Source organism: Herpailurus yagouaroundi, unplaced genomic scaffold (assembly GCF_014898765.1).
Source record: "Herpailurus yagouaroundi ecotype Mexico unplaced genomic scaffold, PumYag 220, whole genome shotgun sequence".
NCBI classification, from domain to species: Eukaryota; Metazoa; Chordata; class Mammalia; order Carnivora; family Felidae; genus Herpailurus; species Herpailurus yagouaroundi.
The window spans coordinates 3887362-3898449 of record NW_024412451.1 but is presented as its reverse complement, the minus strand read 5'-3'; the positions used below and the strand labels follow the sequence as shown (position 1 = coordinate 3898449).

The 11088-nt window shown below is 58.8% G+C and overlaps 1 protein-coding gene across 2 annotated transcripts; it reads left to right on the top strand.

Annotated features, from left to right (window-relative positions):
• The first annotated feature begins 214 nt into the window (after nt 1-214).
• Nucleotides 215-10855, top strand: MEIS3 (Meis homeobox 3). 2 transcript variants are annotated; one of them, XM_040457541.1, is made up of 13 exons: nt 215-338; nt 2019-2200; nt 2373-2532; nt 2628-2678; nt 3636-3686; nt 3921-4019; nt 6303-6414; nt 6601-6746; nt 7635-7711; nt 7929-7987; nt 8094-8177; nt 8541-8603; nt 10503-10855. In XM_040457541.1, the coding sequence occupies exons 1-12, from the start codon at nt 327-329 to the stop codon at nt 8588-8590; spliced, it is 1083 nt and encodes a 360-aa protein (XP_040313475.1). In that variant the 5' UTR covers nt 215-326; the 3' UTR covers nt 8591-8603; nt 10503-10855. The 2 variants fall into 2 exon arrangements, with proteins under 2 accessions (XP_040313475.1, XP_040313474.1); XM_040457540.1 differs by having other exon boundaries at nt 3870-4019.
• The last annotated feature ends 233 nt before the right edge of the window (nt 10856-11088 follow it).

Genomic DNA, 11088 nt, shown 5'->3' with positions numbered 1-11088 from the left:
CCCGGGCCCCGGGGGAGGGAACTGGGGGCCCGGGGAGGGGGCCTCGGGCGACCGCCCCCCCGCCCCACTCACCCCTTCCCTCGCCGGCATGAGCCCCTCGCCGTGACCCCCGCGGTGGGGAGGGCGCCCGGGGTCCATGCTCGCAGCCTCCGCGCTGCCCGGCGCCGGCCACTGACGACGGTGGGGGTGGGGGGGCCGGGCCCCCAGCCTCCTGCCCCACCCCCTGGCGTCGGCACCGCGGCCCGTCGGGGGCCGCTGCCCCGGGCTGCGCCCGCCCCGCCGGCCAGGCCCTGGAGGGACCCGGGAGCTGCCGCCGGCGTCAGCCCATGGCCCGGAGGGTAGGTCTGAGGGCGGGCGCCCGGCGCCCCAGCCCCGCGGCGCACCCCAGCCCTGCACCGCCCCCGCCCCGGCGCTCCGGCCCCCGTCGGCCCATTCCGCCCTCTCCTCCACCTCTTTCTCTGCCTCCCCTGCCTGTGCCCCGGGTCTCCTCCTGTCTCCTGTCTGCCCCGGCGCTCCCCTCTCTCCGCCCCCGGGTCTCCCGCTCTATCTCAGGTCCTTTATCCTACCCCTTCCTTCCTCTTCTGCCCTCCCCAATCCTTCCCCGCGGTCTACTTTTGTTCCAAGTCCTCCTGAGGGGTCGGGGTGGCGACAGTGCTGGGAGAAGGGGGGTGGGGGGGGGTGGGGGTCTGGCCAGGCCGGGCTTCCATGGTCCATGGTCCTGGGGATGGGGAGATCAGAGGAGACGGGCGAGGAGGTGAGTACGCACCTTTGGGGGCGGAGGGGGTGGGAACACGCAGGACGGAAGACCCTTACTGCACATCTTAGGATGCGCGAGGAACCGCGGGGAACAGTCGGGATTCAACTTTGGGGCTCAGGAGAAGTTAGGAGAGGACGACGAAGAGAAAGACGGAGAGAGGGACCCACGCACGCGGAGCCTGGCATCCCGCAGGGGCCAGGGCGCCCCACGGCAGGAAGGCTCGCGCGCCTCTGAGTCTCTTGGCCTCTTTGAGCCTCAGTCTCCTCCTGCCCAAGGAGAGGGTTTGGCCTGAGTGGCTTAAGGTCCCTCTGGCCCCCGCCGCGCGCGCGCGCGCGCGTGCGTGTGTGTGTGTGTGTGCGCGCGCGCGCGCTTCTGTAATGACAGTCGTTCTCCTTGCGCCGGGTGGCACCGGTGGGTTTGCCGCGGTTGCGCGGGGTTACACTCGGTTCAACAAGTGTTTACGGAACGTGTGCCTGGCGCTGTGCTCCGTGCCTCCGTCGTTCATGCACGCATGCGCGGAATGTCTCGGTCGCTCATTCATTCGCTCACCCACTCAGTCCTGGGCCTTGGCGGGAGGGGGTAGGTTCATAGGCGGGGTGGGGTGTGACACGTTGTTAAGGGACACTCAGATGTGCATATTTGACAACTGTGAGATGAAACTGAAGTAGGGAGGGGACAGTGCACACACACATATATGCATAAATGATGTGCTGCTTTTATGGGAAGGGTCCCGGAGTGAGCCTCTCTCTCTCTCTCTTTCTCTCTCTCTCTCTCTCTCTCTCTCTCTCTCTCTCCCCCTCCTGTATCTCCTCCCCTCCATCCCTCTCTTTCCTCACCTCTGTCTCTGTCTTGCATCCTGCCCCTCTCTCTCGGGGTCTCTCCACGGCTCTCTCCCCTCCTCCCTCCTGTCCCTGCTCTGGGAGGAGCTGACAGTTACCAGCCAGCTGATCCCTGACCCCCACCCTCACCCTCAGACCTGAGACCTGGGTCAGTCTCTCTCCTCTGGACCCTCCTGCCCACACACCAAGAATCTCTGACGGGACATTTTCACAGACCAGGGGTATAAGGGAAGACTCTGGGACAGGGCTCTCAGTCCCAAAGAGACAGCCCCGTGGGACATCCGGGGTCCAAGGCGGCTGGGCTCAGACACAGGGAAAGAAAGGGCTGGTTCCTGAGGGCAGGGAGAGCATCTCCTGGGTGCCAGGGTAGGGAGGTTTCCTGACGCCTCCCTGGGGCTCTCTCCCTCTCGCCTCCCCTCCAGTACGATGAGCTGCCTCACTACCCAGGCATCGTGGACGGCACTGCAACCCTGGCTGGCTTCTCGGAGGCAGTGGCCGCGGCACCGAGAGCCCCCGGGCCCTATGGCCCACACCGGCCTCCCCAACCCCAGCCCCCGGGCTTGGACAGTGATGGCCTGAGGAGGGAGAAGGACGAGATCTATGGGTGAGTGGGGACAGCTCTCGGGATGCGGGCCCCCTCTTCTGTGTCTCTGACTCTCTTGCGCTGTCTTGATCTCTCCATCTCTTCCCCTGGGTCTCCTGTCCTTCTCCCAGGTGCTCCGTCCTCCCCAGGCCCCTGGCCTCCCCTCATGAGCCTTCTCTCCTGCTTCCCCTAGACACCCGCTCTTCCCGCTGCTGGCCCTGGTCTTTGAGAAATGTGAATTGGCCACGTGCTCGCCCCGAGACGGGGCCGGGGCTGGGCTGGGCACACCTCCAGGCGGTGACGTCTGCTCCTCTGACTCCTTCAACGAGGACATTGCTGCCTTTGCTAAGCAGGTAGGCACCCCTGTCTGCTCTGAGCCAGGGGAGCCAGTGAGGAGAGGAGGGCTGGAGACAGGACGCGCCCTCTCTGGCTTCTCTCTTCCTTCCAGGTCCGCTCCGAGAGGCCCCTCTTCTCCTCCAACCCGGAGCTGGACAATCTGGTGAGATCTGGGCCCTCCCCAACGCTCCCTCCTCCGCAGGGGTCTCCTGTCCTGCCCTCCACAGCCCTGGGGTTCGTTGTGGGAGCGGAGAGGAGATCACCTGACCCCCTTTCTCAAATAGTGATCGTTCTTGCCCGTTCGCAATGACTATAGCCAAGAGCTTGAGAACGGGGACCGATGGCCTGGGTTCAAGTCCAAGCTCTGCCACTCACTAGTTCTGTGAACCAGGGCAAGTAGCTGCGTCTCCTTGTGCCTCAGTTTCCTAGCTAGTAGCAATTTCTATCTTATAGGGCTGTTGTGAGGATATAATGAGCTAAAAAGAGTCAAGCACTTAGATCAGTGCCTGGCACCGAACAGAGATTCAATAGGCATTGGCTGTTCTATCAGTCAGGATGAGAGCCTACCCCAAAATGAGGGCAGGGACTTGGCTGCAAAGGGGAGAGGAGAGAGGAGAGAAAGGAGAAGGAGAGGGAAGGAGAAATACCCTGGCCTCTCTCTTCCTTTTGGTTTCCAGCTCCCGCCGGGGCTTCCTATTGGCCGAACCCTTTGGCAAAGGAGTCTGGGAAATGTAGTTCGCGGGCAAAGGGTGGGAAGTGGAGCAGGGGACAAGATGGGGTATTTCCATTATAGCGTACGTTCCTTCTCTCCTCTTGTGATGGCTCCTTTCCTGTCTCTGCCCCTCTTGCTTCTCTTCGTCTCTGACTCTCTAACATTCCATCTTCCCGCAATTCTGGGTCTCTGTCTCTGTTGCTCTCTGCTCCTGTGGTTCTGTCTCCCTCTGTCTCCCTGTCCTCTGTCTCTGTCATTCTATCTCATTCTTCCCGTTCCTCCGTCTCCTTTTCTCTCCTTTCTCCTCCTCCTCCTCCTCTCGTCCTTCTCCCTCCTTCTCTCTCTTTCTTCCCCCGCTCCTTCCCTCCCTCTCCCCCCCTCCCCGTCCCTTCCTGTCTCCTTCTGCAGATGATACAGGCCATTCAGGTGCTCCGGTTCCACCTGCTGGAGCTGGAGAAGGTGAGTGCTTCCCACTCCCCTCACACCCTCGCTTGTCCCCCCCCCATCCCTGCTCTTCTCGCCCCCTCCATCCCTCCTTCAGGCTCTCCGCCCACTGGAGTTGGAGCCGAATGCTGCCCCCGTCCCTGTACACCCCAGCCCTGGCCCCCGGGTGGCCCCCCCAGTACCCCGGTGCCCCCCCAGGTCCACGACCTGTGCGACAACTTCTGTCACCGCTACATCACCTGCCTCAAGGGAAAGATGCCCATCGACTTGGTCATCGAGGATCGGGATGGCGGCTGCAGGGAAGATCTCGAGGACTACCCGGCCTCCTGCCCCAGCCTCCCAGATCAGGTGGGCCGGGGATGGGGCACCAGGCATCACCCCACAACCAAAGCCGTGAGCAGGCACAGCTGGGCTACAGCGTGGGGGTGTGCACACCACCCAGACTCAGCCACAGTCAGACACGCGGGACCACAGGGCTCGTGCCTCCTGGCACGGCGGCTACACAGACCGGGACACGGCCGGACGACGGTGCATGCGCGCGCACACACGCACAGGCACACACTCGTGCCAACAGACCACCCGTAGACTCGGCTACGCCCGCACACCCTACCGACACCCTCAACGGTGATACCACATGATACCTGCACCCGGATACAGGCACCCGGCCACAGCACAATGACACAGACCCGGGCGTGCCGCACGCAGCAGACACAGATGGGCCCCGAGGACCCTCTGCCCCACAACTCCTCATCTGCACCTGCTGAGCGAGAGCCCCACGGTGGGGCCGGTTACAACCCACTCAGAGGCCCAGCCGTGTCCCGCGTCTTCGCACAGCCTCCGACGCACACCCAGGCTGATCATCCGTCCCCACAGAGTCGCAAAGCCGCCCGTGTCGTAATCCACACACGCTGTCTCACAAACGGGACAACCGGCCGCTCGAACAACAGCCACCAACTTAGAAAACTGGGGCCCTGTGATAGTCACACACAGCCAGCTGGCCGTCTCAAAGAGTGATGCAGCCATGCTCCAATCCTGTCACGTGTCCCAGCTGTGCCCATGTAGCTCACAGCCACGCCACAGCCGCCCCCTCTCCAGGGTCAACCATCCCATCTCGGGCAGACGCGAGCACACTGACGCGTGCCACACCACAGTTTCAGGACCGCTTCAGGCACACCGATGTGGGTGCTCACCCCAGCATCCCATCCGATCTGGGGCTACCCCTGGAGCCACGCTCAAAAGCCTTCAGACTGATGATTCTCCAGTTTGCACGCCCGCCCGCAGTGCGCTCGAACGCACAATTCCATGCAGACATACCAAAGCCTCAGAAACCTTCTCTGAGCGGCGGCGTCCCCAGCTCAGCCCCCGCAGGACACAGAGGACGCACCCACACTGGGCCGTTTGGGGAGGGACTGTTTACAAAGCAGCGAGCGGGGTCAAGGGCAATCAGTAGGGCAGGTGGGGGTACCCTGGGGGTTCAACAAGAGCTGAACCCACCCAATCTGCCTCCCAACAATTGAACTGATCCCTCAAACAAAATGCCAAAGAGGTCTTGATTCGGTCTGTGTGGGTGGGTCCGCCTCCTGGGAGGCAGAGTGGGGGTGGGGGTGGTGAGGGTACATCCAAGGCATTCTCAAGTGCCTCCTAGTGTGTTGGAGTTCGGAGAGAGGAGGCACAACCCAGAATTTCCCTGACGGGCAACTCAGAGAACCACCCCCCTCAATCTCTGAAAACTGGAAGTTGGTTTTTTGGTTTTTTTTTATCCCCCGTAAGTTTAGCGCAAACTCATTTCACAGCAAAATCTGACCTGAACTAACGAGGGGCTATTTATAGCCTTTATTTATTCCACTTCGTTAAATATTCATCCGTTTTGCTGCAGAAATGTTAATGAGTTTGATGACGAGGTGAAGTCCCAGACCCTAGGGGTGTTATGAAATACGCAGTGTGTGCACGGATTTACTGTCTAAAAACGTGAAGAGTTCTGGGGCGCCTGGCTGGTTCAGTCGGGACAGTATATGCGACTCTCGATCTCGGGGTGGTGGGTTCGAGATTACTTTTAAAAATGAATAAATAAGGGACGCCTGGGTGGCTCAATTGGTTGAGCGTCCGACCTCGGCTCAGGTTATGATCTCGCTGTCCGTGGGTTCGAGCCCCGCGTCGGGCTCTGTGCTGATGGCTCAGAGCCTGGAGCCCGCTTCGGATTCTGTGCTGACCTCTCTCTCTGCCCCTCCCCCGCTCACGCTCTGTCTCCGTCTCTCTCAAAAATAAACATTAAAAAAATTATAAAAATAAATAAAAATGTGAAACACTCTGAATTCTGAAACACTGCTGGCCCCCAAGGATTTCAGATAAGGTGCCCTAGATCTGTATAAACGCCTCTTCACCGGGTGATTGCTATGTGTCTTTATGTAAATTAACTCCTTGAGTCCTCACCCTGCTCTGCAAGGTGGGTAGAGTTTATTGTCTTCCATTGAAGACACAGAGGCACAGAGAGGTGAAGCGACTTGCCCAAGGTCACACAGCCAGGAAAGAGGCAGGAACAGGCTCTATTTATACTCAGGGGTCCCAGCTCCAGAGCCCCTGGTCTCAGCCACTGTGCTACATTGGCGCTGACCTCCAACTCTTGTTTTCCAGAATAATACTTGGATTAGAGACCATGAGGACAGCGGGTCCGTACATTTGGGGACCCCGGGTCCCTCCAGTGGGGGCCTGGCCTCCCAGAGTGGGGACAACTCCAGTGACCAAGGTAAGAAGCCTGGGAGGTGGAGGACAAGTGTGGGAGTCAGTCTGAGGATTGGAGTTAGACAGCAAGTAGGACTTCCACAGGCGCAAGGACGACTGGGGTGTGGAGCAGTCTCATGGGTGAGGGTTCTGGGTCTCTCTGGTACCCCCCCCCTACTGCCCACAAGCACAGCATGCCTGTCCTCCCCAGGAGACGGACTAGACACAAGCATGGCCTCTCCAAGTTCTGGGGGAGAGGACGAGGAGCTGGACCAGGAGCGGCGGCACAAGAAGAGGGGAATCTTCCCCAAGGTGGCCACCAACATCATGAGGGCCTGGTTGTTTCAGCACCTCTCGGTGAGAGCCCCGGGGCCCAGGGGCAGCGTGGGCGTAGAGAGGGAAGGCGAATGGCCTTGTGGAGACTGAGGCCCCGAGAGAGACCCCGAGATGGGAGATCCAGGCACAGGGGAAATGTTGAGGCCGGACCTCAAGGGGAGGGGGACTGGCAGGATCAAGCATCCATGAGCGCTCCCTGTATGCCAGGTGCTTGCTGCTAAGGGTTCTGAACTCATTCAGTCCTGACCTCAACCCCCCACCCGTTTGTTCCCCCCACTCCCCTCCCCCCATCGGTCATCACCGTCCGGCCAAAACAAAGCCTGCGAGGATAGGGCTGTGGGTGGCTCCATTGTGCAAAGGTCTTCTAGCCAGAAGTGGGTTCGGAAGCAGGCGGTTTGGCCTTAACCAGTGCGCCGCACTGCCTCGTGGGGAGAGCTTGTGGGGGGGCGGGAGGAATAGAGACAGGAAGAGAGTCAGGGAGAGGCTGAAACAAAGAGAGAAATGGAGAGATGTGGGGTGGACTGGATCAGAGCAGGGTAGACACAGGGAGAGAGTCACAGGGGGACTGAGAGAGGGAGAGGGATTGGGACAGGGAAGGACACACACAGGAACCCGTGACAGAAACTCCGAGAGGGCTGGTGCTGGGCTCTGCCTCCTTTCCGGTGCTGGAACCCCCAGCTTCGGTCTCCCTAATGAGAGCTGGCCAATTAGCCTGTAATTGCTGGAAGAGGCGGGGGCGCTCACGGGCATAATTGCCCGAAGCTTGGCTTCTCCGCTTCCTTCCATTGGGCCTTGGGGGAGCTTTCTCCTGGCCCTGCCCCAGCCTGGGCTCCCCATCCCCATGGGGCCAGGCCTTGGGGGGTCAGATGGCAGCTGGGCAGGCAGGGTGACTCTTGCTGGTGGCCACAGCACCCGTACCCCTCGGAGGAGCAGAAGAAACAGCTGGCGCAGGACACGGGGCTCACCATCCTGCAAGTCAACAACTGGTGAGTGACCTAGGAGGCCTGCGCGGTCCGTGGGCCCGCCCGGGGTGGGAGGCCGGGCGCTGTCCGCGGTGCTGACGGAGGCCGCGAAGCCCCTGGGAGCCTCTCTTCTCCCCTCCCCTGTCCCCGTCCTCTTTTCCAGCTCTGTCTCGGGTGTTCATTGCTGCCTCTCTCCTATTCCCTCTTTACACCTCCCTCTGTTTCCGTGACCCCCTCCCAGGTTCATTAACGCCCGGAGACGCATCGTGCAGCCGATGATAGATCAATCCAACCGCACAGGTACAGGGAGAAGGCGGGAGAGAGGGTCTAGTGTTCCCCCGGGAGTGTCAAGGCTGGGACCCGCACACCCTGGGGCTCAGCCTGCACCCCTCAACCTCCCTCGCAGGGCAGAGTGCAGCCTTCAGCCCAGAGGGCCAGCCCATGGGGAGCTATACAGAAGCTCAGCCACACATGACAGTCAGGCCTCCAGGTAAGGCCCCGCCCCCTAACTAGGCCACGCCCCCAACACACCAGGCCCCTCCTCTAAATGATGATGCCCCACCTCTTGGGATTAACTTCTTCAGGAATAGTACTTCATTCGCGTAACAGTGGAGCTGGGGAGACAATTGTACATTTCCAGATGCCCACCTTTTCTTAGCCGAATTCGCTTCTTCCAGGCTCTGCCCATCCATTGGAAGGCTCTACTTTTCCTCAAAGGACCAGTCCTTTCTTAAATGATGACTCAGTCGGTCTGGATAGACGGATCCCCTGGGGAAGGAGCAGGCAGGAGGGATTTAGGGGCATATGGGGATGTCTGGTGAAGAACCACTAACCCTCCTCTTTTGTCTTCCAGGGCCGATGGGGATGAGTTTGAACTTAGAAGGAGAGTGGCATTATCTATAGATTCAGGACAAGTGTAAGTGTCCAATGTCTAGGGGCACTGGGTTGGGGGTCGTGTGGCTCTCAAACCTTGGTAAGAACTCCAGATTCCAATATTCCTCCAACCCAGAGCAGGGTCAGCAGGGGTCCCTGAACTGAGGGTTCCCCAAGGCTTAGTGGGAAGATGATTCACCTGTCCATCCATCCATCCATCAACTCATTCACCCGTCTCTGTATTTATCCATCCATCAATCACCCACCTACACACTACCCTTCCAAAATATATCCACTCCCTATCCATCCAACCACACATGCGCCCACTTATCCATGCATTCGCTCAGCTACCTACCTCCCCGTGATCCATCTACACAGGCGACTACTACCTGTCTTCATCAGAAAATACATCTACCCACTCATCCACCCACCTCCCCATTGGTCCACCCACTCGCGTATCCACCTAGAATGCATTCACCCACCTACCTTCTCACCCATTCATCTGCCCACCTATCCATTCATACACCTCCAATATATGTTAAACCCTCGTTCCACATCCTGACCAGCCTCCGGGAGAATCCTGCTCTTGAGAAGATTCTGGGCTTGTGAGGAAGTGGACATCAGAAATGAATGACGGTCCAGAACAGCAGCGAAAACGATATAACACAGCTTGCTCAGAGGAGGGAGACATCACTCATCCCTGAGATATTAGGAAATATTTTATAGAGGAAGTGACTTGTGGGTAGGGTGTTGAAGGATGAATAGGGATCCAATGGGGAGAAAAGGGGGGCAAGGTAGTAGGGTGCATTCTTTTATGCTCCCAGGTCTTAAGACTTTAGAGCATCTTCCCACTTAGTCTTCATAAAAACCCCAAATTTGGGGGGAAAAGTTATTCTTATTTCCATGTTACAGAGGAGAAAAGTGATGCTAAGAAGAGGTCACTTGGGCAGGTTCACTTGGCTCAGAAAAGCAAAGCCCCAGGGTTGAGAGGCTTCCTGGAATTTCTAAAACACAAATCAGATCTTGACTCTCTCCGTATTAAGACTCTGAAAGCCAAAGTCTTTACTTTAGCACTGCTTCATTCATTCATTCACTCATTCACTCATTCATTTAATGCACATTCTCTGAGCATTTCTGTACCCTGCCCCCATAGGTCTCACTGTCCAGTGGGGGAGACAGACCTGTCTTCAGACAGTGATGTCCCAGAGTGGGCAGAGCTGGGGTGACAGAACCCAAGAACTGAAGGAGCCCAGAGGGGGGCATCAGACCCAGGCTGGGGGGTTCAGGGAAGACTTCCTGGAAGAGGGGACTTGGAGCTGAGACCAGGAGAATGGAAGGAGCAAGGCGGGAAAGGAGAGAACAGCATATGCAAAGGCCCAGTGCACTTAGAAGCCTCACAGCTATGAGAGAGCACCCTGCTCCCCCGACCCAGTCACAGCCATGAGGGGAAGGGAGGACTGGGCTAGGCTTGCACTGGCAAGCTGGGTGGATGAGTGATGAACTCAGGTCCAACAGAAAGGCTGGGAGATGGGAGTGGAGACCTAGGAGGACTTAGGCATGGAGGGGCATGGGGACTGGAGCCTGGGAAGGAAAGAGGGACAGGTTTGTTCAGGGACTTGGCAGTGGGAGGTCAGTGGGGGTCTCAGCTCTGCCCTGACCCCCGAGGACAGGTGTGGCCTGGTCTGAATGTCAGGAGAACCTCGGGGAGGTGAGGGGTCTTGGTCTCCCTGTCTTCCTCTCTCTTTCTTGGTCTTAATTGTCTTGTCTCTTTTTCCATCGCTGTCTCTATGTCTCCCTTTTCCATTTCTGTTCTGCTTCCTTCCTTCCCTCCCTCCCTCTGCATTTCTCTTGCTATGGGGCTGGTGGGGGCTGCAGAGAGGGGCTGATGTGGAGCCAGACCCCTCCCCACTTCCTGACTTGGCCTCTTGTCCCCTGTTCACAGACCCCAGCCTCCGGACTGTGACCGCCAGGCTCACACCTGGTCCCGGTCCCTGCCTGGCCCCCTGACTTCAGGACCCCACCTCCTAAGGCCCCCAACGCAATGCCTACCTCCCTGGGGCCCCGCCGGGACATGGGGGCCTGAGCGCCCACTCGAGGGGCTCTCAAGGACAAAGACAAGGCCTCCAGGTCCCGCGCCCCACATCTGCCCTCACCTCTGCCTCGAACCCAAGCTGAGATCCTGGGCCTGGGTCTTCAGAAGGTGGTGGTTGGGGATCCCCCTGCCTCCAGGCTAGAGAAGGGACTGGAGGTGGGCTGGGGCTGTCAGGGAAGGAGGGTCAGCTGGATCCGACATTTGGGAGAGGCCCCCTCACCCTCCAGCCCACTCCCTCCCCTTCTCTCCCCTACCTCCCTTCACTGATGTCTTCTACTTTTTTTTTTTTTTTAATGATAAAGTCTTAAAAACAAAAAGCCACCGATCTGAGTTCTTGTGTCTCTTTTGAGATTCAAATACTCATCAATTTGAAGCACCTGAATGACTATAATAATAATTGATACTCTCTCTCCCTCCCCGCCCCCTCCCGCTCTCT

Coding starts and splice junctions, on each gene's coding strand:
- MEIS3 (XM_040457540.1), top strand. Junction 2,201..2,372: donor GAGAAGGACGAGATCTATGG/GTGAGTGGGGAC, acceptor TGCTTCCCCTAG/ACACCCGCTCTTCCCGCTGC. Junction 8,178..8,540: donor CATGACAGTCAGGCCTCCAG/GTAAGGCCCCGC, acceptor TTTGTCTTCCAG/GGCCGATGGGGATGAGTTTG.